Source organism: Armigeres subalbatus, chromosome 3 (genome assembly GCF_024139115.2).
Source record: "Armigeres subalbatus isolate Guangzhou_Male chromosome 3, GZ_Asu_2, whole genome shotgun sequence".
NCBI lineage: Eukaryota > Metazoa > Arthropoda > Insecta > Diptera > Culicidae > Armigeres > Armigeres subalbatus.
Window position 1 is genome coordinate 385,060,650 of NC_085141.1, and position 27,618 is coordinate 385,088,267.

The following is a 27,618-nucleotide window of genomic DNA, read 5'->3' on the forward strand; positions in this document are numbered from 1 at the left end:
CCAAAGGTGGGAATAAAATTTTGGGATTTATGCGCAATATTTTAATGTAATTCTATTGTATTTTCTATTCGGGTGTCCCACGTTGCTGGTTGGTGCGAGAATAAGCCATTTTATTGAAAGCTCAAATGACAGGATACCAAATACTAATATTTACATTTTACAAGGAACATTTGCGAAAATGAAATGAAATGATGATGATGATGACGAAATGATGATGGTTTACATGCAAATTTACCAAAACAAAGACCGAGCTGTCCACTCAAAATTTTGATCAGCTGTTCGAATCTGTCTCATAAAATGGCTTATGAGTCCAAAATTTTGGTTTTCACGGGAAGGAGATACCGAAAATTGTATACGCGGCTGACTGCACCCACCGCGCTTTTGCCTTGCGATGCGACCCTGCTTTCGCCATCTGTCAATCATTGAAAATTCAATCATCATTCGAGAAAAAATTCAGTGGTTTGCTTCATGGTCGAAGAAGTGTCGCGAAAATAGTCTTTTTTACGGTGAAAACTTTATCCGGAGTAATCAATCCCGTCGGAAAGTTCTGCCCACGAGTTTCCGCTACCGTTAGCTGCTAAAATGTTTCCATTTCGCGGCAGCGTAACGCTGCTTGGGACAGTGTTTTAAACTGTGAGAAAAGTTTAGGATCATCTTCCCAACTGTCATCGCGCCATCATCATCGTCATCATTCCCGAATAATCAGCAGTGCGTAGGAATCAAAACATCGCTGTCGGGAGGGTCGTGATCCCGTTGTTTTTCTGGGACTGGTTTAGGTGCAGTTTATTGCAGAGGTCAATCGTTCCGCTACCGAAAAAGAGCACCGTTGGCCGATAGAAAAAGGCTGCACCGCTCTTTTTAGGGCCAGGGTCCATAGTAAAAGTTGCAAAGGTGAGTTTTGTTTCTTTCATGATTAGTGTTAAAGATGGCCAGTCAAAATAAATTCGACATTGTTGATTTTAAAATGTCGAAAAAACTATTCACAAATTAATTGCAAGTTTAGAGTTCTTAGAGTGATTTTAGTGTTGTTCGGGCATGCCTGTTGTAGGCAAAAGGCCTTAGAGAAAATTGTATATGCTATCTATCGAGGCTATGTTTATTGATACTATGATGTCATAATGTCCATAATTGGCTGTGCATACAAATTAGTTTATTTATATTATTGAATACAAAGTTATTATTCAAAATCAGAACAAGAATTTTCTGAAGTTTTTATTTTGCTTGCAACAAATGAAAAAACAGATGGAAGGAAAATGATGATATGTAGGTACATACAAAAAAAAACTCAATTATTTTTCGGAAGGCGTTTCTGGATGACCTTGCAAGCCTATTTGGGAGACAGTTTTTATTTTCTCAAGTCAAGCAATGCTTATTATTTTACTATATTTATCTCTTCAATGATTTTCCAATGCATCATCATTTGTTTTCATTTTAATTTGGTATTATTTCGCCAAAACACGCATAAAGAGTTTATTTACGTGCTTTGATTTGTTTGCTGCAACTAGGTATCTATAATTGCAACTATCTAGTAGGAGGTAGGAGTTCGTACATTGTTTTGAACTGTTAATATTGTAAACATTCATAAAGAATTTTGTAATAAGAATAATAGAATGTTCAAATTTTGGAGACTAACGAATTTGGAAGAAGTGCAAATGATCTGCAAGGCAATTCAGCTTTTTAGTCTGATCGCAATCTCCGGTGACCAAAATTCGTTGACCATAAGGGAAGATCCATTAATTACATAACGCAAAAATCGACCTTTTTCAACCCCTTTTCCCCCCTATGTCACACTTTTTGTATAAAGCATCTGAAAATTTTGTATGGGTCGTCACACTTCGGGCAACCCCCTCCCCGCTCCAAGCGTTACGTAATTTAAGGATGTTCCCTAAATTGCATCATGATTTTAGGTCGGTTGGAGTTTCGAAATCCGACAACCGGCAAACCGAGAATAAGGCGTTATTTCAAAGTTTGTTGGCAGCTTTTTTGATTCTGTACTAATCGCACTTGCATCAGGTTGCGATATGATTGCCTCTATCATTATCAATTGAGGACGGATTTGGTTAACCTAGCGAATGATATCTTTTATAAATCTTATTTACAGATAGATACCGTGTGGGGTTGGGCCTCTGCCCCGCTGCGCCTTGCGGCTAACAGAATGGGCGACGTACTGATTTCCGATCGTCCTCCGTCTCCAGCGAGGTAAGTATTATTATTCAGCACCAAAGTTTAATCAACTATAATCAAATACAAAAATCGTTTTGTTTTAGACTCTCGCACACATCGGAGAAACACCCGCGAGTTACACTGACCGAGCTGAATGTTTTGCGCCGCCACCGGGAACTTTGTGATGTGGTCATCAACGTTAGCGGGAGGAAAATTTTCGCACATCGTGTGATCCTGTCGGCGTGCAGTCCCTATTTCAGGGCCATGTTTACCGGAGAGCTGGAAGAATCCCGCCAAACAGAGGTTACTATCCGCGACATTGATGAGAACGCTATGGAGCTGCTGATCGACTTCTGCTACACGTCACACATTGTCGTCGAGGAATCGAACGTGCAAACTTTACTCCCGGCGGCATGCCTTCTCCAGCTAGCCGAAATACAAGACATTTGCTGTGAATTTTTAAAGCGACAACTGGATCCTACAAATTGCTTGGGCATTCGAGCTTTTGCCGATACACACTCGTGCCGCGAGTTGCTTCGAATTGCGGATAAATTCACGCAACACAACTTCCAAGAAGTGATGGAAAGTGAAGAGTTTCTGCTTCTTCCGGTCGGTCAATTAGTGGACATCATCTGTAGCGACGAGCTGAATGTTCGTTCTGAGGAGCAGGTGTTCAACGCAGTGATGGCTTGGTTAAAATACAACGTTGCCGAACGTAGACAACACCTTGCTCAAGTTTTGCAGCACGTTAGGATGCCTCTGCTTAGTCCCAAGTTTCTGGTTGGAACAGTTGGATCGGATCTTCTGGTTCGATCGGATGAGGCTTGTCGTGATTTGGTGGACGAGGCTAAGAACTATTTATTGCTTCCACAAGAGCGACCCTTGATGCAGGGGCCCCGTACACGTCCGAGGAAACCAACCCGAAGAGGAGAAGTATTATTTGCTGTTGGCGGCTGGTGTTCGGGTGATGCGATCGCATCGGTGGAACGATTTGACCCAGAAACGGCAGACTGGAAGATGGTCGCTCCAATGAGTAAACGTCGCTGTGGTGTTGGGGTTGCTGTGCTGAATGATCTGCTCTATGCCGTTGGAGGACACGACGGACAGAGCTATCTGAACAGTATCGAGCGATACGATCCCCAGACTAATCAGTGGAGCTGTGACGTTGCTCCAACGACCAGTTGTAGAACCAGTGTGGGCGTTGCTGTACTGGACGGGTTCCTATATGCGGTTGGTGGCCAAGACGGCGTGCAGTGTCTGAACCATGTAGAACGATACGATCCTAAGGAGAACAAATGGTCGAAGGTGGCTCCAATGACTACCCGCCGATTAGGCGTAGCCGTGGCAGTTCTGGGCGGTTATCTTTATGCCATCGGTGGTTCCGATGGTCAGTGTCCGCTGAATACGGTGGAAAGATACGATCCTAGGCAGAATAAATGGTGCGCCGTTAGTCCCATGTCGACTCGTCGGAAGCATTTGGGCTGTGCTGTGTTCAACAACTTTATCTATGCGGTCGGTGGCCGTGACGATTGTATGGAGCTGTCTTCGGCCGAACGGTATAATCCACATACGAACTCATGGAGTCCCATAGTGGCTATGACGTCCAGGAGGAGTGGGGTGAGTTTTTATTTGTATGGATATTTAGAGAACTGATGATTTAGATTTCATTAAGTAATTGATACTTCGGTTGTGGACGTGTATGTAGAAGAAGTGTTGGTAGAATCATGCTCACTCACCGAAGCCTCATGCGCGAGCTGACTCGCTTGCTTTTATCACCCAGAATCGCATCGTTTCGCTCATTCGCCGAAAAATGACAAACAAAGTAATTCCGATGTTTTTACCAACACTATGTAGAAGATCACTCTGAAAACGAACTTTCGCTAATGGTCCTGGAAACTATGTGTTATATCAATGTTAATGTTCTCTACTCTAAACCTTCCTTAATTCTTTTGGAGAATTTCAGCTTAAGGCTGGTACATCTCTGAATATTGAGGAGTAGGTAATTGCAGGATGGTTTGGGCAGGCTTAGGAAATTTTTGACTGGCCGGCATGGACCAGAAGGGTTTTGCGAGGTAAATCCTATTACAATTAAATAATAAATTTTCAATGTGTTTCGTTTTGTCCAACCAGGGGTGGCTCGGTTCCATTAAAGAGGTCATTATTTCGTTGCGGGCCGTTGGTCGGTTTTCTGGTTTCGTCGTTGGTAAATCGGCGTACAAAGATTTTGTCGTCGTGAGTAATCATACCGTCAGATTTGTTTGCACAGATTAATGCCATTCAAGAAGAATTTTCTTTCGCTCGTCCAGAGTGTAGTTCTACTGACGCAATTCTGACAGTTTCGAAGATACGGTAATTGTTTAAAATATGGTTCACCGGAAGCTGACACTTGCATGCTTCACAGGTGGGGTGAAACTGGTCACCGCCGAGATGGTGTGTGGCATTGAAGTGTCTCATGCGGAGACTCGACTTGACTCGTCGATGATTCGCGTCTGTTCATCATGTCGTCTCCCGAGAGGGTGGTCTACATGGTTTGGTAGACGGTAGAGCCCAGGGCAGGTTTTTTTTTAAATATTAATGTGTTTTTTATTTCAGATTTTCCTGAGCCTGCTTTCTAGGAAAAAATCCGTGTTAGATGGTACGCAGCACTTTCCTTTCGAAAACTTGATCTGCCACTAGCATCGCCCAGGTATCTTGTCACAAGATTCTTGTGTTCCACGGTTTCCAGCCACCATGCGTCTCCAAATTTCTCTGCTGGTATCGTTATAGGAGGTCAGCAGTGATCCCAAGTACAGAAATTGAACAAAAACCTCGATTTCGTCACCACCGTGGCAGGCTTCCGGACGGACGGATTTCGTAAAAATCATACCACTCGAATCTATCCCTGACCTTCGTATTACTCCATGCAAAGCATGAGTAGCTGCACGAAAGGAGAGGATTTGCCCAAACGATCCGAAATATTTACTGATACCGCGGCCCGAACGGAAGGCGTATTGCCAGAATTCGAGGAATTCTGTGAGCTTCCTGTTCGCCATTCGTTCCATTACATTAGGCCAACTTTATTATTATTTATCTTTATTATAGAGATTTGCAGCCCTAGGCTGACTCATCTTTTAAGGCCAACCTTTCGCTTACCACATCTTCAGCATCGTATATCCGATATCACCCGGGGCTGCGAATATCTCGTTTCTTTTCCGCAAAGCGAACTACAGCTCTTCAAGCGAAAAAGATTGGCTGCAATCTTGTAAATTGCGCCAGGAGGAATCTGGAACATTGGGGGCTACCCCGTTTGGCATAAAGTCATTTGGCATAAAGCCGTTTGGGATAATAGTCGTTTATCATAATAATCATTTGACATTTTGCCCATTGATCGTATTTTCAATAATCATATTCTTTACGCAACTTAAAGCTGGACTTCAACATATGCTTCTTGATATTGACAATGAAGGCAAGACGCATGATTTCAAAGAAGGCATCATAAAAAAAAATCATCAAATGATCTCCCTTTTTGCATTGCACCGAGCAAACACGTGCTTTAAAAGAAAGACCACATCATGTGTTTCTCCTTATCTCGACTAACCGTTTGATTTAAAAAATGATACGAACAAAAATTCATTGAAATAGAATTACCGTGAGCGTGCCTTAATCTGCGCGGCTCCTAATTCTGCGCACTTTGACACTAAAACATTTTTTTAAATTTTCTTTACTGTTATTATTATATTTACTTACATGTCATCAAAAAGTTGGGAATTTATTGTTGTCATGGGCAGATAATAAAGCAATAAATTAGCGTTGATAACGGGAATATGAAGAAAAACAAAATCGGTAAAATCGAAAATGTCAAAAAAGCTTTCAGAGTGTAATCTCTAATTTATAGAAAGCATTTTATGTTGCACAGAATATGGCACAAAATTTACTTTGCGCGCGGAATGTGCGCGGAATGCATTGGTACAATAAGCCTGGCTTGTCAACCCAAATTGAACGTTGCAACTGTTTTGGCAAGGAAACTTATTTCAAAATGCTGGAATAAAACACTAAAAGCAAAAAAATGCGAAGATGGATTATCCGGAAAGAGACAAGGGATATCTGCTACTTGGCCTTGCGCACCACATTTCCATTGAGCATTTTTAAATTTCAAGGTATCTTATCTAATGTGTATATCACGTGACTAGCACCTATAATTTTTCCTGAAAAATCAACATAATTCCCAATTCGGAGATTTCCTGGGTCGGACTGGCATTTCAACATTTGAGAAAATAGCACTTTGGGCAAAATTAGCATTTAAGTAAGACTGGTTATTCGCGTTGGATTACATTTTTTTCCATTCCATATAAATATCGGATTTGATCGGAATAAAAAATGGCCTTTTCATCAATGGCGAACTTTCGTAAACAAAACAAAACAGTTACTTGACCATTGGCATGAACACAATAACCGATCTGGAAAGCTATCTAACGGAAAAAATGGATCTTTTATTTTTTTAATTTTTTTTAACTAATTTTATTTGCTAATTATCTTATACATGCATTCATCTCTTAGACTAGGTGTTCTGTGTTTTCTTAACACTATCATCCTTATTTGCTATGTCATATTTTAGTTATTATTAATACATTTCAATTGCCTCTGGCAGTTAGAATTTTTCCTCTGGTTGAATTGAACCATGTAGGAATTACAATGTTTTCAACTTAAACTAAACTTAACCTATTTTATGCTAAGGGTACAAGGAGTTAATCGTTGCAATAGAAGATTGCAACGATTTTTGTCTAAAATTGGAAATTATTTTGTTGGACATTTGTTGCAATGTCTCAATATTAGAAATTCTATGAAGTTCATTGGTACTATACCACGGAGGCAACTTCAGAATCATTTTCAAAATTTTATTTTGAATCCTCTGGAGTGCCTTCTTTCTGGTATTGCAACAACTAGTCCATATTGGCACAGCATACAACATGGAAGGTCTAAAAATTTGTTTGTAAATCAAAAGTTTGTTCTTAAGACAAAGTTTTGATTTTCTGTTTATAAGTGGATATAGACACCTAATATATTTGTTACATTTGGCCTTTAAGCCAATGTGATTTTTAAAAGTTAATTTTTGATCTAGCAGAAGTCCTAAATATTTAGCTTTGCTAGACCAATTAATTGGAACCCCATTCATAGTGACAATATGTCTGCTAGAAGGTTTCAAATAAGAAGCTCTCGGCTTATGTGGGAAAATTATAAGCTGAGTTTTGGAAGCATTCGGGGAAATTTTCCATTTTTGCAAGTAAGTGGAGAAAATATCCAAACTTTTTTGCAATCTACTACAAATGACACGAAGGCTTCGCCCTTTGGCTGAGAGACCTGTGTCATCTGCAAACAGAAGTAAAAATGTTATACAATATGGGCCCCAGTATGCTGCCTTGGGGGACACCAGCCCTTACAGGTAATCTATCAGATTTAGAATTCTGATAGTTTACCTGCAGTGAGCGATCTGATAAATAATTTTGGATCAGTTTAATGATGTACAGAGGGAAATTAAAATTAGTCAATTTTACAATCAAACCTTCATGCCAAACACTGTCAAATGCTTTTTCTATATCAAGAAGAGCAACTCCAGTCGAATATCCTTCAGATTTGTTGAGCCGAATTAAATTCGCTACTCTTAATAACTAATGGGTGGTTGAATGCCCATGGCGAAAAGCAAATTGCTCATCAGCAAAAATAGAATTGTCATTAATATGATGATTGGGCGATAACTAGAAGCAAACTGATTGGGCGATAACTAGAAGCCTCAGGTGGATTTTTGTCCGGCTTCAAAATAGGAACAACTTTGGCGTTTTCCTCTTTAAGCGCTGGAATTCGCTTTGACGCAGCCGCGCTGTTGCCATCTAGCGGCGACGAACGTGTGCGTGAAATCACTGTTTTTCAACATGGTGAAGTATAGGAAGTATATTTTAAAATGCTTTTAAAATGTTATTAACAGTGATATGCTGAAAGGTTTTAAATACGTAGCATTAGAATTTTGAAAAACTACATGTTAGGCTCCTTATCTACACATGTTTTTTTATTCAAAATAATTCAACTTTCGTGTTACCTATATGAAAGTAAATTAAATTTCTAACCCAAAAAGTGAAAATGTTAGGCTAAAATGTGTTTTAACGCTTTAATAAGCATTTTAAAATTGACGTCCTATTTCCCTTGCTGTGTGAAATAAAAAAGCATCAGCCGGCCCCCATTTTGTTTTCTCGCTTTCGTCAGGGCCAATTGTCTTTTGAGGTTTTTTAAGAATTTTTGTTAATTTCCAAAAGGGTTTCAAACTGGGATCCAACTTCGAGACATTATTCTCAAAGTTGGTATTTCTCAGAATAGCGAAACGTTTTTTAATTTCATTTTGCAAATCTCGCCAAATAACTTTCAACGCGGGATCGCGAGTTCTTTGGTATTGCCTTCGCCTCACATTTTTAAGACGGATCAGTAGCTGAAGATCGTCGTCAATAATAATGGAGTTGAATTTAATTTCACATTTAGGAATTGCAATGCCTCTGGCTTCGACAATTAAATTTGTCAAAGATACGAGAGCATTAACAATATCACTTTTGGTATCGAGAGGAATATCAACATCAAAATTCCTATCGACATACGTTTTATATAAATCCCAATCAGCTCTATGATAATAAAAAGTAGAGCTGATTGGATTATAAATGGCTTTTGTGAGATTTCAAACGTCACAGGAAGGTGATCAGAGTCAAATACAGCATGAGTTACCAATCGGCCAAACATCTGACTTGAATCCGTTAAAACTAAATCAATTGTAGAAGGATTTTGACTAGAAGAAAAACAAGTTGGTACATTAGGATATTAAATAGTATAATATCCCGCACATACACGCACACAGGCATCAGCTCAATTCATCGTAGCTGAGTCGATTGAGTTTGGATCTAATTCGCCAGGTCTTATATTAAAGTTCGCTTTGGGGCAGACTTTTTTTTCGTATGCTTAGCGTACAAAAACGGTAAAACGTTGTAGCCAGATAGACTTTGGGAAACATACAAGGTATTAAAAACGTGTAAAAGTAATGAAATATTTATAAATTTGTTCAAAACCATTTCATGAGACAAAAAACTAAACTGAGCTTTTCTTATTGTGCGCAGAATTAGGAACATTGTACGCAGAATATGGAACAATTCAAAATATGTGCGCAGAATTAGGAACCATATGGCAATTTACAAATCGATAAATAATATATGTTTTTAGCCAATTTAATCAAATTTTTCAGGATTTATAGTCTTCCGTGGATTGTAGTTACACATCTAGTACATAAATATTGTTAGTGTTGGTTAGGTTATGTCGAGAGTGTTACCGAGAAATCCGTGTTTAGTGTAGTGTATTTCGTGGAATAAATGTTGTAAATGCAGGTAATACTCGTGTCTCAGTGTAGGTTTTTCCCAGTCAGCTCCCTGTAGTAGGCTAGACCTTAAATTGAGCTCTACCACCACCCTACGCAGCCAACCACCCACTGAAGTACAGTGTCCCACCACCAGAGGACCAAGGAAAAGCCCTTTGGACGGCCATGAAGGGGTGGCGTAATGTGGCCATTTGGTTGGAAATGAGGTCACTGCCCGAGGGACGAGGTCATAGACCTCAATGCATGGTATTACCGTCTCCCTGTCCACAGAACTCTTCACTAACGAAAAAGTCGTCGACCAAGATAGTTTGAGTTGGAAAACTAGGAGCTAGCATTTCGAAAGTGTGACATAGTGAAAGAGAAAGTGGACAGTGGAATAGAAGTCGGTGCAGTGGACATCAGGTAACCGGTAGTTACATCGTAGTAACAAAACCTGAACGCATTATTCCTCCAATTATCAGAACCCCGCCGTTTTTTGGACAAAAACCAGAAGGCCGCCGTTTAGAGTCCCGAAGAAAGCCGTGGTGTACCGTCCTCGACCAATACCGGCATCGTATCCGCCGAAGGCCAATCCGTCACCATATTGGCAGGTCGAGAGTGCGCGTCTCCGTCCCGGAAACTACAACGGACGCCCAAGCCACCCCGAAAGACAGTGGGACGCCATCGCTAGTCGCCGGCGTTCCTGGATTAGCCGCCATTGAAGAACAGGAAGCAGGAAAGGAAGGAAAGGTGTGGTGGAACTGTGGAAGGAAGTAGGGGCCCCAGTAAGGTTAGATTAGCGAATAAGGAAGTGGGAAGGAGAGATTAGAAGGGAAAGAGGTTAGAAAAGAGAAGCCGAATAAAGTGTGTCCTGTTAAAATACTGTGGTTTTCCTATTTGGAGTGCGAGAATTACCTGTCCGCGAGTTTCTTGAGGTGAGCGTGCCGACCCTGAGGCCGTTTGATTCAGGGAGTCTCTGTGTTGCTCGAGGTATACTTACCAGTAATTACAGTATTCATAAATCATTATGGTTCCTCGATAACAACGATTTTACTTCAAAATTTTCTTAAATGCGCAGAATATGGTACCTCCACGGTACTTTAAATTTCACTTTTTGGGGAATAATGCGTTCTGAGGAATCAAGTGAGGAATGGTCTTTTCGGAATTAGTAAATATATTCTGAGAAAAAGATTAAAATGTTACGTGTTACGACAGACAGTTTTCTGGGAAATTGTAAAGAACCTAAATACCAATTATTAAAGTGAAAATATCATATTGATATTATAACTTATATAAATGCCAATAAAAACTATTCTGAAAGAATTTGTATTTTTTGAGAATATATTATTTTTAATCAATTTTGCCAAACGACCATTATGCCAAATTATTATATGCCAAACGACTTTATGCCGAACGGCCTATTCCCGGAACGTTGAACCTCTATTGCCGTGTTCGAGTGCTTTTTTGGGAGCGGGTAATTTGGCATAAGGTCTTTTGGCATAAAGGCCATTTGGCGTGATGGTCATTTGGTATAACGGACATTTGGCAAAATTGAGAACAGCGTTAAAAGTGAGGGTCATTTAGCATAACGGGCAATCGGCAAATTTTTTTTTTTCGGTTTGCACTAAATTAGTTGCTTGTAGAGGCGTCGCGTCTGCATGTGCAACCTGTGCACTGCACCATCTCCGGATTGGCAATCCTACGCCTTTGCTCGCAAGGCTACTGTGGACCCCATAACACTTATAAGCTCAGTTTGAGTTTAATTCGATAAATGGGACATGGAATGGATAATAGCAAACATATGGGGAACACGCTTGAAGTTGAATCATTTGACACTGCCCCGAATGTCACTAACCCGAACGCTAGTACCCCGAGAGGCTATTGCCCCGAATAACCCATTATCATTATCAGACTATTGCCCCGAATGGTCACTATCCCGAATTATCATTACCCTGAATTTGTCAAAAATGAAAAAAAAAAAAACGTGTACAAACTTTCTCGCTCACTTTATCACTTTTTTAGATTGCGTTTCAATAATGAAGTTGAAAATAAAAACTAATCAGTCGAAAAAAACATTTAAAATAAACAAAGTAGGAGTACCGTCTAAGACGAGTTAAGTAACCTCCATTTAATTCCACCAATTATTTCGATATTTTTGCAGATACGTATTTCGACCACAACTGTGTGGTCGTCTTCAGTGCCTCGTACTTGACTCGACTTGAGTCGACTAAGTCGAGTCAAGTACGAGACAGTGAAGACGACCACAACAGTTGTGGTCGAAATACGTATCGGCAAAGATATCGAAATAATTGGTGGAATTAAATGGAGGTTACTTAACTCGTCTTAGACGGTTGAATACATTCCACTAAAAAGAGCTTTAATTTTTTTTTTCTAAAGTAGGAGTCATTCACTCACCCGTCTTATTCCGGGCTACCGCGTTGTTTAAAAGAAGAAAAAAATTGCTTTTTTGCCTCATCCCGGGAAAATGCGTGCTTTTAAAGAAGGAGACATTCACTCTCGCATTATTCCGAGCGTGTGCTTCAAAAGAAGGTGTCATTTACTCTTCTACCTTATTCCTGGCAGTTGCTTTACAAGAAGGCTTTCGCATTAGTTCGGGCAAATGGGTGCTTCGAAAAAAGGAAACATTCACTATTTCGCATTAAGAGCCCCACACATAGGATACGTTTGCGTTGCGTTTGACACATTTCCCATGGGAGGTATATTCTGGGTAATCACGTGTTGAAAAAGGTGTCATTTACTCCCCACCTTATTCCAGGCAGATGCGTGCTTTTAAAGAAGGTGAAAATCACTCTCTCGCATTATTCCGGGCAAGTGTCATTAATTCTCCCAACTTTTTCCTGTCAGTTCCATAGACAGGACATGTGTTACAGAAAAAAAAACAATTGCTTATACTAAAAGCCTCATCACGTTTTCACAAACCTTTCACGAAGCTCGTGAGGCCAGATTTGCTTTCATTCTCTCCGTTGGTCTCTATAAACATGATCTCTGGCGTTCGCTCTTTCGCATTATCCCGAGCGCCCCCGTCTCAAATATTAGGATAATTGTTAGCACATGCAAAAGTAATAATTAAAATTAGAGTGTAGTATCTTCTTCTTCTTTTTCTTTTTGGCATTACATCCCCACACTGGGACAGAGCCGCCTCGCAGTTTAGTGTTCATTAAGCACTTCCACAGTTATTAACTGTGAGGTTTCTAAGCCAGGTTACCATTTTTGCATTCGTATATCATGAGGCTAGCACGATAATACTTTTATGCCCAGGAAAGTCGAGACAATTCCCAATCCGAAAATTGCCTAGACCTTCTTTGAAGTTGAGCGTTTGCCCGGAATTAGGCAACGGTGTATGGGAGCCCTTCTTCAAAAGTAGGCGCCTTCCTGAATTGAGGAATGGTGATGTACCTTCTTCAAAAGTATGTGTCGCTCAGAATAAGGTGAATTCGTCTTTAGGAAGTTGGCGTTTGCCCAGATTGAGACATTGGTGGATTCGATCCCTTCTTCAAAAGAAGGTATTAATCCGGTATCAAGTAACAGGAATTGAGGTTCCTTTCCTTTTTTGAAAGTAGCCATTTGCCTAAAATAAGTCAATGGTGCATGTGATTTTTTTGGAATTGCTCCGGAAATATGTTATTCATGTAGTTGAGACCATAGAATGGATATGAACCAGAACGGTCATTCTGGAACAGGTTCCCAGAGGGCCCGTAGGGGCCAAAAAATCATTTAGAATAAACCCTAGCAATATGGGTATCAAAATTCTTGTTATCAATAAAGTTGAAACCATAAGATGGATATCAACCGGAGCAGACATCCTAGAACAAGTTCCCGAAAGGCTTTTAGTGGCCACAAACTCATTTAAAAGACATCCTGGCATCCAAATTTTTGGAATATTTTCGGAAACATGTTTTTCCAAGAATATGGGAAGTTGGGTCATCAGGCTGGATGGCCGTTTGGCCGAATGGGTTGAATGATAAGTGAGGAGTGAATAGTGAGCAGTGAAGTGAAAAGAAAAATGAGAAGAGAGAAGTGAAAAGTGACACAGTGTTGACCCGATTTTGTCACTCCCCGATTTTATCTACTTCCGACTTTATCACATTTTCGACCCGATTTTATCACGTCGCGCTTTTGTCACGTTTTTGACCCATTTTGTCACCTCAAAAAAATTTGAAAATTTTAGTCGTTCTTTTTATTTTTAAGTCTTTTTGACAAGAAATAACGGAAAAAGAAGATAGCAAGAGTTTCTTCTAAATGAGGGGCCCCACGGAAACCTGTTTGAGAATGACCGGTCCATTGTCAAACCATCTTATGGCCGAATAATCCAAAAGATCATGCTTCCGAGACAATTTAATGAATTTTGATACACATCCATTGTGAAACCATCCAATGGTCCAATTACTTATCAGATCATGCTTCCGAAACAATTTCATGAATTTTGGTACCCATATTGCCAGTGTTTCATCAGAATGAGTTTGTGGCCACTTTTGGCCCGACGGGAACCTGGAACCGGGATTAAATCATAAGATGGTGCTGTAACGTAGCTAAGTTATATTCCTTTAATTTCCAACGAAGTTTATTAGTCATGACGCAAGAAATCTTTATTTGGTTGACTATATATCTTCAATTTATACAAACTTTGGGACTTCCTTCCCCATTAGCACTGAGATGGCAACCAAAGACATATCCTGTCGTGGTGGTATCACATGTTGACTATTTTTGTTTGGTGCCGCGTTACATATCTGGCATTGACGCACTAATTTACGGACTTTGCATGTGATCCAACGGACATCGTGTCTTGGAGCCTTGAATGGTAGTGCAGTCTGGCAGAGGCCTTTTACATCAGTGATAATGATGTGAGTTCTCTTCTTTTCGGCAATACTTTTCTGATGCGTTCCCTGTGACGATGAGACGTAGCCACGCTTACACTTAGCTAGCTAGGCATTTATTGATACACAATGTATTCAAGACATTCGTAGGGAAATTACTACTGGATTCACTGAGTAGAAGTTTTATTTAAACTAAGAACGTGGTGCCAGTCTTATTTTGTTATGCCTCACTTCGAAGAGCCATAATAAAAAATACCACACATTATAATTATGGTATATGAACAATCTTATGACGGCTTCATTCTCGATAATTTTTACTAATAGTAGGGAATAGGCGTGATGAAGCTTTACTTTGCCACCGAAAAGTGAATCCTATAGCTGACTCATAACTGATCATTAGTACATGATAGATAATGACAGTTAGTTTGGAAACGATCAAGCTACTTATTAGAACATAATAATAGTAATACCTTGACAAAGGAATAACAATAAAATAGACTAAATGCACGAACAGTTTCCACTTTTTACAAGACATAACTTACATTGTGTTTGATAGTATTGACACAGGATGAACCAATAACTGGATGAACCAGGCAAACAAAGTATTTCAAGGAACGCATACTTCATACCTTCTGACCATAAAGACAAGAATGACATCGTACAGATCAATCTATATGATTCGGCAATTGAGCCTCCAAAATAAACGAAAGATTAAAAAAATCTATGTGATTAGGAATGAGATAATTGGAGAGAGTATCTATTAGAGTTGTAAATGTAATGTCTTTTGAGCCAGTTCAACAGTGTCTTAATGGACGACATGATCCTTGTACGGCTGGAAAACTGCTTCAAAAGTTATTAACTTGTCTTTTCTTATAAATCGGGGATGACCACTTTCTTATATTGTTAAAAAAAAAAAACTTCCGGCTCAGTTTCTACGATGAAGCATTGGGCAACATGTTCCATGTGAGTCGGATAAACTGCTTCGGTCGATTTTGAGCGCGTACAATGACAATAGACGTATAAATAGCATAAAAACTGGCTAAATAATTTGACTATGACAAGAAAATGACAAAAATGACTTTAAACTATTACGATGTAAGTTAGCATGAGACCTCTCCGACTATTTATGAACGTAAATCCTTCTGATTCAGTTGCAACAGGGCTTACTGTAGGTCTTGTCCTGTCCTGACTATACTGCCGCTAACCGCAAGTTGAGCACATCTGTATATGGAGGCCCAAAATCGGATAGGCGTCCCCCACCGAGGGGGTTTGATAAAACACTCTGTTCCCGCTTATTTTATTTATGTTGTGTTGTGACGGGATCAGTACAAAAGGCCGAATCACAAAAGGCCGAACCACAGAAGGCCGAATCACAAAAGGCCGAAAATGTTCTAGCATACCACAAAAGGCCGAAAACCCAGAAGGCCGAACCACGAAAAGCCGAATGATACAAAAGGCCGAATCTCAAAAGGCCGAATCATTACAAAAGCTTCAATCTTCAAATTAAGAGAACTTGGAATATTCACAAATTTACGTTTACTTTCATTATGCTGCCCCATTAAGAAAAACTTGTCCACGTGTTTTGCCACTACTAGCAGCGATCTAATCAATCTTATTCAGTTGAGATATTTAACGTCAGTTCATCGTCGAAGCTCAATCTTTCAATTGAAAGAAGTTGTATCTTCTTCTTCTTCTTCTTATTGGCATTACATCCCCACACTGGGACAGAGCCGCCTCGCAGCTTAGTGTTCATTAAGCACTTCCACAGTTATTAACTGCGAGGTTTCTAAGCCAGGTTACCATTTTTGCATTCGTATATCATGAGGCTAGCACGATGATACTTTTATGCCCAGGGAAGTCGAGACAATTTCCAATCCGAAAATTGCCTAGACCGGCACCGGGAATCGAACCCAGCCACCCTCAGCATGGTCTTGCTTTGTAGCCGCGCGTCTTACCGCACGGCTAAGGAGGGGCCCTAACAGAAGTTGTATGACGGTGTTTATATAGTCAATTTGAATCCTTATATATTGCGTGATAGATCAATCTTCATTGCAGTAATGAAAGGATGAACATACGTATAAATATTATCACTTTTAAGTAACGGAGTAAGGGAACGTCCACAAATTACGTAACGCTTAGAGGGGGGAGGGGGGGTTGAGTGAAGTGTGACGATCCATACAAAATTTTCGGAAGCTTCATACAAAAAGTGTGACATGGGGGGGAGGGGGGGTTGAAAAAGTCCAATTTTTGCGTTACGTAATTAATGGATCTTCCCTAATCCAAGAGCTCTCTTTTTTTTCCTTTGCTGATGTAATCATTATCAGTAGTATTGGGAAAAGTTAAATTCCCAAATCTAATGCAAGAGCCTGAGTTAACTTCCACCGGATTCATGGCTCACAGAATCGAATTGCCGATTTGCATCAATGTAGGAGTTGCAATGATGCGCACTACTCACGATCTAATTGCGACATCAGAAGCTAAACAAATCGACTTTTCCAATTATTATGCTTTTGACTAAAAGCTGTATAACTTACAGTAACGCGGTATTTCATTTTCTCCAAACTGACTTCACAAGACTTCACTGAGAAATAACATGATCGGAATATTCTAAATTATATTAAGTATTTGAATAAAAAAAAGTCTGGATAAAATCGACAGGCCGCTTTCATTCGGCCTTTTGTGATTCGGCCTTTTGTGGTTTCGGCCTTTTGTGCATTCGGCCTTTTTTGCTTTCGGCCTTTTGTAATTCGGCCATTCGTGATTCGGCCTTTTGTGATTCGGCCTTTCGTAGTAGACCCCTTCCTAGCAGTGAAAACTGAAAATGGTTAGCAGCAACAATCAAAGATAAAGTAAACAAAAGACCTCTCTTCTCATTGCACACGCAGCCCGCACTGACAGTCTATTCAGTTCACTCGCTGCTGTGTGAATGCGACGGCCCTATATAAATGCATGGGTGAATACTATCACTTGAAAGACAATGACAGGAAATTTGTGACGAATGATCATCAGCTTCAGCCCGCTGTTGGCAAACCGAGTTTGCTAATCTACTCCTGCTTTGTCGTTCTGACTGAAAGGCACCGTCATAGGCAAAGAGGAGCAGAGAAAAATACAAAACAAAAGAATCACACTCAGCAGGCGTTGTTGATAAATTGCACCACTGGTTGTGACATCATTGTGTGTTGTGTTGCATCAACAGAACTAGTACCCTCCGAAAAGGGGCTTTTTGAATAAAAATTTATCATGGGGTTCAGGCAGAGTTGTAGAAAAACCCTCACACTAGAAGTCCACCATACGACACATTTCAAAATTCAGCTTTTGTAATGAGTTATTGACAAACTACTAAATGATCGAACGCAAATTACTAAATGATCGATAACATCCTTGGTCATCGTCGCTGGATTCCTTTGGCATTCCTTTGGCATCTTCTTATTGGCATTACATCCCCACACTGGGACAGAGCCGCCTCGCAGCTTAGTGTTCATTTAAGCACTTCCACAGATATTACCTGCGGGGTTTCTAAGCCAAAGTTACTATTTTTGCACTCGTATATCATGATGCTAACACGATGATACTTTTATGCCCAGGGAAGTTGAGACAATTTCCAATCCGAAAATTGCCTAGACCGGCACCGGGAATCGAAACCACCCAGCCACCCTTAGCATGGTCTTGTTTGTAGCCGCGCGTCTTACCGCACGTCTAAGGAGAGCCCGGTTGGTGTCTGGAATATGTAAATCGTTACCTCATTCAAGCAGGTCAGAGTTGTTTTTGCTTACTTGTGGGGTTGGCTCGTTTTCGTCTGTTTCTTCTGTGGGTCGTATGATAACAAAACTAAAACATTGAATCGGCCGACCTCAAAATAAAATCTGCGTTTCCATTAGAGGTTTTTTTTAAAAACAAGTAAACAGAGCCAGCTATCATTCTTACAATTCTTACATCCAAATCCGATTTTGATCCGATATTAATTCGATTTTAATTCAATCCAAATCCAATCCAAATCCAATCCAAATAAAATCCAAATCCAATCCAAATCCAATTAAAAAATACGAGAAAGGTAAAAATGGTTGGGACGGTATGAAGCTCCAGTTCTCACCGGGTTTGGGCGTAGGGAATGCTTTGGTCACCCGGATGTGCTGAATCTCCTCCTTTTTTCGTATAAACCGGGCATTTCTTGGGATGGTTGTTACAGGATTCTATAATATTCCCCAGAAAACCATAACCCAGGAAGCCATTCCCCAGAAAACCGTTCCCCAGAAAACCATTTCCCAAAATGAAACATTCCCCCGAAAACCATTCCCCTCAATGCACCATATCCCAGATTTTTTTCATACCTTTAATAAGATTCCTGCAATGAAGAAAAAATATTTTTGGCAACTGAAAAACTGGAATAAAAAGAACGGCTCGGGAAAAAACTACAAAAAAGTACAGTTCAATCTGATATAATAGATTATTCGCTTAGATTATTCCCTTAGTGTTCAAACTTAGACTAATGAATATTAGCATATGGTCCATGGTTCGCCGTGCGGCGCAGCTTAGTCTTGCGGGTATGACATGACCGCTGGAAGGCTCTGCCGCATCGAATTTCGAAAAACTGCTTCCGATCCTGCTTATGAGTTGCTTCGTGATTTTGGCCTTACAATTACCTTTGCATACAATAGAGCTTAGTTGACCAAAAAATGCTATGACAGTTTTCGAAACATTTTCACGCTAAAATGTTCGACCGTGTACTTTTCCCATGGTCTTGGTTCACTTGATAAAGTGTACAATGCACGCCACAATACTTCCTGTTCCGACGGCATGTTGTAAGAATTCATTCACATAAAGTAATATTTCGGTGAAAGCATTATTATTGTGATAGAAAAGTATTGAAGTCATTCCAATGTTTTAGTTGACACCCGTTATAAGCCTAAATCAGTCATTGAAAAAAATGACCTTATTATATTCAAATGCGTGCTTTTCTAGAAGCGTTCAATTATGATTCACCTTATTTCCGACAAATGCTTATAGTAAACGGGCATTCCTTTGTACATGGGAGAGTTATGCGTGTAACGGCCGTATTTGTATTTTTTTTTTTAATTTTGTTCAATGAAACTGTAGATTTTTACTAGTGCGGGTAAATTCATATTTCAAAAGAAGGCATCATCCACTTGTTTGCTATACTCTGTGCAAACGCGTGATTTGAAAGAAGGCGTATTTCAGGCAAATGTGTTAGTCAAAAGAATGTATCACTCATTTGCCTTTTTCCGAGCAAATGCGCATTTTAAAAGAAGGAATCATTCGTTAATCCTATTTCGGGCAAATTCGTGCCTTTCAAGAAGGAATTATTCACTCATTTTTATATTCTTGTGCCTTATTATGGACAAACGCGTGTGTAACACAAATATATTGTACAGGGAAAATGCGCGTTTTAAAAGAAGGAATCATTGATTTAATTGCCTTATTCCGAGCAAATGCTTGGGTCCCTATTTGATTCCTCAATTAAGGCATGCTTCAAAATAAGATTTTTTTTTCTGTTTTGGGATGAAGTCAAAATAGACATGACCATATGCTATGCTAAGCCAGAATAGACGTGACAGTGCAGTTTGACAGTTCCTTGATAATAATTGTTATTCCTTTGCGTGAGTCGGACATCGCGCATCGCGGTTAGGGTGCGGCCTGATTAGACGCGAAATGCAATGCCCATACGATTGGACAGCTCCTTATTATTGATTGTTTTTCCTTTGCGTGCAATTTTCGCGCGACGTCGCGTAGGCGCGTCTACTCTGGCTGGAAGCTTACTCTGGCGGGCACCTTATGGTCATTATGCCAAAAGGCACATTGTATTTGAAACTATAGTTTCTAATAATTACCACAATGGCCATTGCACATCCAACTCATCAAGACAAATGATTTTAATTATGGTCTTGCAATGATGTTTGTAAGAAAACAAGAAAATGAAATCATGTTTATCTATATATTCTGTTTTCTGGGGAACGGTACTTTCTGGGGAATGGTACATTCTGGGAAATGGATTTCTGGGGTATGGTTTTCTGGGGAACGGTTTTCTGGGGAATAGTATAGAACCTTGTTACAGAACTTGCAATAGGCGCGTTCAGGACATTCAGGACGCGCGTAATTTTCTCGTGGCACGGTACATTATATCAACGAGAAAAGTTCGTTCCACTACAACCGCACAAGTCTCCCTGAGTAAAACACCGAGCGTCTCCTTGGAATAAAATGAAGAAAAAAAATTCCGCACGGCATGTCATAAGTAAATTTTCAGATTTATCAAAACTTTTCTCCAAATTATTTTATGCCGAGCGGACGGCCGGGCTGCGTCGGTTTGTTTTGTCGGTAGGAGCACTCTGTACACTAGAAACATTACCGTTTTCAGTTGTTTTTCCACCGAATTTTGCCAATCTTTACCTATCTGTGTCTTTTACAATCCCGTATTGGCCGTATGATATTCGATCGTGAATCACGAAAAAATAATCAAAAAACTGAAAATATTCGCGAACGTTTGCGCTATAGCAAGCAACCTCAACTGAGGGTGTTTTTAATGCGGATTGTGCTCCAAACCTTTTATTAAAAACGTTTTTTTTTTCATTTTCAGGTTGGACTAGCGGTAGTAAACGGTCAACTGTATGCCGTGGGCGGCTTCGACGGTACTGCCTATCTGAAAACGATTGAAGTTTACGATCCGGAAACGAATCAGTGGCGACTCTGTGGCTGTATGAACTATCGCCGATTGGGCGGTGGCGTTGGCGTCATGCGAGCTCCGCAAACCGAAAACTACATGTGGTAAATACGCTTCTGATTACTAATCTTTATCTCTCCGTGTTCCGATTGCTGTAGCTTTCGGTTTTGGTTCATTTATTATTTTTCTATTATTTTATTTTTTTAAGCTTTCCACGTTCAAATTTTGCTTTTGCGATCACCCATATCATGCGGACTTTTTCTTGTAACACGCTTTCGATAATCAAAATACATTTATACCAACGAACGAACATCAGTGTTTTCGAACGAACTTACGACCGCAGATAAAACGATTGAACACTTAGAGCATTTCTTAGCTATTTTTGGATTCAGACCCATAAGGTTTATTTTATCTATGCAGATACTTTATCGTTCTCCTTTTTGAAAAACCAGATGATTTCTAAGCTGACATTTTGTAAAATAATGAAATTGATATAAAATCTTAAACTCGTTGTTGTTGAAACAGAGAGTATCCAAAAAAATTTTTTGCAATCGTCGAAATGAAAAGAAAAAAAAAACATTTCAGATATATTTATGAGGGTATATCATCATGATATCGATTGTCATTATTCTAGTCATTACAGCTCTAATTCGTTCTATACTCGAAGTGACTCTGGTGTTACATCTTTTTATCTGTCTTTAACAACATTTTTTCGTTTTTCTCCCAGGCCTACCCCATATTTCTCTTCTTTATAAACTCATACATATATATGTATTTTTTCGTACATTTTTAGGATTCGAAAAGATTCTGTTGTTTAACATTCATACACATCCGACTAATTTGCAAATTACCCTAGTACGCAAAAATCGATCACAAACACTTAGGGAGGGGCTTGCGTAGAAGCGTAATTCGGTTGCAACTCTTGCGTTTCTTTGAGCGGTCGGTTCTGCCCCAAACAATTGACGACGGTGTGACGGCGACGGCGGGTGGCGGCGAATTAGAGGGCGCTGCTCGCTGTGAGAAATCAATCAAAATGCGCTTCGAAATTGTACGTGCGGACTGGGTATCCACATGAGAAAGAAAGTATGATTTACCGCATATGTCATATGTCGAATTCCTTCCGTTTCTCCCTTGGAAAAGCACACGAATGAGATTCGAGAAACGGAGGAATTTGGTTTCGAGGATTTAGCAATTATTTTTCAATTTAAAATAAATCGCACTACCATCGCCACTTATCACCACAGCTGCACTTGCACACGCTCACCCATCATGCTGCTAGACGTTAGTAAAAGAAAACACGATAGGCTAGCTTAGTTAAAATATGTTATGTGTTATAGGCGCATTCTCCCGACCACACTCATCATCCAACTATTTTTTATAGTTGTTCCTAATCCATTAAATTCATGTGCTGAAAGTGACTGGTTTATATTCGTCATAGTTTTATTTTTTCTAAAACACTGTTTTTGGGTTTGTTTTGGATCTCATCCCGCTTTCCAACGCCAATATTTATTATTTTCTCTTTTTGATTTTCATTTTTGTAAGTAACGTTAGTGTTGTTTTTACAATTTTCAACTCCAATAATCCCAAATTTACGTTATACGATATTGATTACTGAAAAAATAGATTGTACGAAAAATCTTAAAGATTCGCAAATGGAATTCTTTACTATATTCTCAATGTGATTAATATGTAAGAAAATTATAAGAAATAAAAACTGCAAGCGTAGTCCGTCAAAACTTGCAATCAGTGATTATTTTCCACACTCTTCACCATAAATCAATTTCCTTCTGAAAGAAAATATTGGTGTTTATTAGTTTTGTAATTTCACCGAACACCGAACGGAATAAAGCGTGACAGGCTGTAGAGAGATGTTTTACTAGCAAAAATTGCAGAAACCAAAATTTTAACGCTTAACGGTTCTGACAGGGAAGCTTTCCTTGCAAATAATTTGTATGTACAGGAGTTCACAAGAGAGAAGATGATATAATAAAAAAATGTTTTCGGTTCTCCTTTATAGAGAATAAACTCCTTTGCATTGGAAGTAAATTTACTCTGTGACACAATTATTCATTTATTTATTCTCAATATTCAGCTTGAGAGAAAATGGTCGGAGAAACTGTATTAGGTACTGCGTATTCAGGATTTTAATTGTATATGATGACCTGAACTCTTTACTATTGATAAATTATTATTGAAAGATGAAAACTGTTGAATAAAGAAACGAACTTGTAGATAATAAGTAATTACAGTATGGGTAAGGATGTTCTCACTGGTATAGAACATAAAAGAAAAATATCCTTGTTTATCAAATTTGGCTTATACTATAAGTGGGATGACGTGAGATGAGTCGGTTGCGACTATTCTCATACCTGGAACGACCATGTAATTTAAACGGGAGCAATCTCACTATAATCTATTGGAACGTCCACAAATTACATAACGCTTAGAGGGGGAAAGGTGGAGTGGGTTGAGTGATATGTAACGGGCGTTACATATACAATGTACAGACGATTCATACAAGAAGTGTGCCAAAGGGTATTCGGATGTTAGAAAGACTTTCAAAGCTTTTTGTCGGGCAAAGCTAAAAGCTGAAATCGTGGGATTTATTAGAATATTTTCGAGGATTATAATATATCCCAAAAGGTGTGTTATAATGATTTACGATAGTCTTCTCTTAATTGGCTAGTTTGAAAGTTAGCATAAACAATCTCATCGAAAGATTCTCGACTTTTCTAAGGAGAATATACAGTTGACATGAGGTTAGTTATACAGTCGCCTCTCCACATCTCGATATTGAAGGGACCATCGAGATAGGGAGAGATCGAGGAATGGAAGGAAAATTTAAATGGGTACTAGATTCAAAAAAGCTCGTTGTTATGAAAAACGTCAACAAAACAAATGTCGTTTCCTGTTGTTGATGTTTGTTATTGTCCAAAGATGGTCTAGTAGCCTAAAAATTTGACCATATCGACATAAGGAGCGTGAATCCTGAACAAAATATGATCAGAACCCATCGATATAGAGAGATATCGAGATAGGGAGATTATCGAGATGTAGAAAGCCCAAATGTATGTAGATTGAAGGGACTGAGGAAACCATCGACATAGGAAGAGATATCGACTGTAGTTAGATTCCAAGTTAAGTTTACCATCAGTAGTTTAGTTTTAGCCAGAGGGATTTTAGTTCATCCACGACTGTTTTAATTCTACAATCCTAGATTATACAATTTGTTTTTGGCTGTGGCGGATTGCAACTACGACGTCAATACTGACCGAGTCGGATTAAACGATTGCATCGATTCTCGGAAAAAAATCGCATCGTCATTCAATGTGTTTCACTTTGACGGAAATCGTATTAACAGCAACAAGACAAGTTTCGGCGGAGTCCTGCTAGCAGTTAGTCATCGTTATTTCTCTCTCAACGTGCTAGTAATACTTATCGCAGCTTGAATTCGGAATTGTATAAGGCCTACGTTGTGAGAGTGCAAACCAATCTAAAACGTAGTCCCAAAAGCTTTTGGAAATTCGTTAATAGTAAAAAGAAAAACTTATCTATTCCAAAGAATGTGATGTATGACAACGCTGAAGCGAAAACATCTGCGGAATGTTGTGAACTCTTCGCTAGATTTTTGGAATCCGTATTCAATCAAAGCTCTGCCAGCGATGCTGAAGCTGCATCCGCCTCGCTAGACGTTTCTTTGGACTTGATTAGCCTAACAACATTCGTGGTCACCCCAGCAATGGTCATCCGCTAAGAATCTGAAAAGCTCTCTGTCTCCGGATCCAGATGGGTTTTCATCTGGTTTATTTTGTCGCTGTTCCACTGTTTTTGCCGAGCCTCTCTCTTCAATCTTCTCCCGCTCACTTAACCCTTTCAGGACGACTTTTTTTACATTGATTTATCGCACAGATTTGGGGTTTTCCGCTCGATCCTACCAAAACTACTATAGAAAGAACTAAAAAGGTGTTGAAATATTTTTTTCGGATGTCCTAGGCCGTCCAACCTGTTTTGGAGTACATATCCTTGAATGCATCAGAAAATATTTCTAGAATCAAAATGTCCAAATCTGATAATATGTCCAAAATTATCTATGTGATCATAAGACCTGAAATTATCGAGTTTTGAATTAATGTAACCTATTTCAGGATTTCCAAAATGTCCATGAGCTCAGAACATGCGATCTACCCGATCAACCAAGCCCTGAACAATGTATTCGTACAGCGCTAAACATCTTAGGATTCTTTCTAAAATTACGTAACACTAAATTTAGTGATTTTGGACGCCTACCCTCCCCCTCGTAACACTTTGTATGACAGGTTTAATTTTTTTGTATGGATCGTAACGCTCGGCTTGACCCCCTCCCTCCCCCTTTCAGCGTTACGTAATTTGCGAAATGCCTTAGCAGGTCTATTGAGCCGATATGATTTCACTTATTACTTTTAGAAACTACTACGGGTTTTTTTTTGTTTCTCCGCGACGTCCTGGAGTTAAGAACATGCCATCCAACCGATCACCCAAACCCTGAACGATGTATCCGTGCATTACTAAACATTCCAGCAGATCCATTGATCCATCCATAACATTGTAAATTAACGTCCAAGTCGGGTGGTTTAATCCCCGGAAATAGGCAATTAACTTTGATTGAACTGAACCTGATTTGCTTGCTCTTGCCTACGCAATGCGGTCGGGTCTGAGCTTGACGACCGACTGGCAAATAGCTTACACAACCTCACTTGATCAGTACAGTTGCTGATGAAGAATGTGTACAGCCGCCAGACATTCTAAATACTCACGGTCCTCTAATGTGAACGTGTACTATACACATGTGGTAGTGTTGGCTTGAGAAAGTGATTTGACTATGCGTCCAATTTGGGAATTTCGAGCTCGTTCAGTAGCCACTAGGTTGCGAAGGCCGACAGAGGTCATTCGTAGCTTAGTTGGTTAAAAGTACCAGTCTAGCGTACTGTAGGGTCATGGGTTCGAGTCCCATCGAAGGGAAAGTGGTTTCCTCCAATACATTTTCCAAATCAATATCTTCCACATAACGTACATATTCACATATGAGTTTCATAACATTGTAAATTAACGTCCAAGTCAGGTGGTTTAATCCCCGGAAATATGCAATTAACTTTGATTGAACAGATCCATTGAGCCGAAAGAGTTTCACTCATTATGTTTACTAGCTACTAGGTTAGGTAGGGTTAGGCTAGCTTAGGTTCAACAAAACATCCTGGAAACCGTAACGATTGAGCTACAATCAAATCTCCATGAGTCGACAAACGGCATCGACTCATGGAAATGTGGAAGAGATGTGGAAGAGAAAATCCTTGGAGAGCTGTTTGAAGGGACCATCACAGTTAACCCAGTTTGTTTTAATATGGGATAACTTACTTTTATAAGTCGATATCGAGTCATAGAACATTGACTCATGGAGATTTGATTGTACTTGATCAAGGCCGTGTACGCAGAACAAATCGCAGGTAAACTTTATTATCACTGTGCATCTTAAGATTATTTTGGAGCACCTTGGACATGGTATCTCAAGTTCGTTGAAATTAGGATCATATGCTTATTACTCCGGATTGGGTAAATACCGATGATGAGCAACCGTCTAAGACGAGTTTAGTACTCTCCATCTAATTCCACCATGTTTAAACGTGGTGGAATTAAATGAAGAGTACTAAACGTGTCTTAGACGGTTGAATTCATTCCACTAAAAGAGCTTAAAATATTTTTTTCTGATCGATGATGAGGATATTGCGAATGCCTCGATTGATATTTTTTTCTATTGTTTATTTATTAGGCTCAGGCGCTGAAAAAAAACTTTACGGAGCCGATGTATCATTGTTATAACATTGAAAGTTACAAAATATTGCAATTTTCGAACAAATTTATTTTTTACTCTTTCTAGAGCTTTTTCTTGGTAGATGATGTTCCGTCGATCCCGATTTGGCGAATTGGGCCCGACGCTGGTTCGCCGCTAACTTCCTAATTTCTTCCTCCATCGCTGTGTTGAAAGTCGTTACTAGCTGAGTTGCATTTGCAATTCCGTATGTCCGGTAGATGTGCTCGTCGTAGATTTTTGCGTGTAGCTGTTGTTCCGGTTCCTGTTCAATTAGATCCACGATTACTTTCTTTTCAATAAGTTCATCAACTATTGGGTCCGATTCCTGGTGCTGTTCAACGTTTCTTACAATTCCAGCATATGATTTAGACTGGTTCCGAATCACTCGTTCTGGACAGGATTTTTTTCGGTGTCCTTACGCTTGATAAGAAAAACATTTGTCTTTCAAATCGTCGTAAAAAACCTTTCCATTTCTGTTGCAAACTGTAATCGATGGTGGAATTTCCTTTCCAAGATCAATGTACACACCTCTCACACCCGTGTAAACATGATCGAGGCCCACATTAGCAGGAAATTTTTACGTACGATTCGGTCCACTTTTCCGTAACTTCCAAGAGCTGAAAACAGTTTTTCATCCGTTATTTCTGGATGGAGATCAAATACCCAGACATAGTGTACGTTTTGACCTGCCATCGTCATGCACACTTCTACCTACCTTCTTTTTTTGCTTTCGCGATGTTCA

The 27,618-nt window shown here is 39.6% G+C and overlaps 1 protein-coding gene across 2 annotated transcripts; it reads left to right on the forward strand.

Moving 5' to 3' along the window:
- The first annotated feature begins 421 nt into the window (after window positions 1–421).
- On the forward strand, window positions 422–23,282 carry LOC134226696 (kelch-like protein diablo). Of its 2 annotated transcripts, none has more exons than XM_062707643.1 (5): window positions 422–891; window positions 2,102–2,199; window positions 2,268–3,780; window positions 20,948–21,135; window positions 21,240–21,818. In XM_062707643.1, the coding sequence occupies exons 2-5, from the start codon at window positions 2,156–2,158 to the stop codon at window positions 21,376–21,378; spliced, it is 1,884 nt and encodes a 627-aa protein (XP_062563627.1). In that variant the 5' UTR covers window positions 422–891; window positions 2,102–2,155; the 3' UTR covers window positions 21,379–21,818. The 2 variants fall into 2 exon arrangements, with proteins under 2 accessions (XP_062563627.1, XP_062563628.1); XM_062707644.1 differs by lacking the exon at window positions 21,240–21,818 and adding an exon at window positions 21,825–23,282 and having other exon boundaries at window positions 423–891.
- The last annotated feature ends 4,336 nt before the right edge of the window (window positions 23,283–27,618 follow it).

Coding starts and splice junctions, on each gene's coding strand:
- LOC134226696 (XM_062707643.1), top strand. CDS start 2,156: ATGGGCGACGTACTGATTTCCGATCGTCCTCCGTCTCCAGCGAG. Junction 2,200..2,267: donor CGTCCTCCGTCTCCAGCGAG/GTAAGTATTATT, acceptor GTTTTGTTTTAG/ACTCTCGCACACATCGGAGA. Junction 3,781..20,947: donor TGACGTCCAGGAGGAGTGGG/GTGAGTTTTTAT, acceptor TTTCATTTTCAG/GTTGGACTAGCGGTAGTAAA.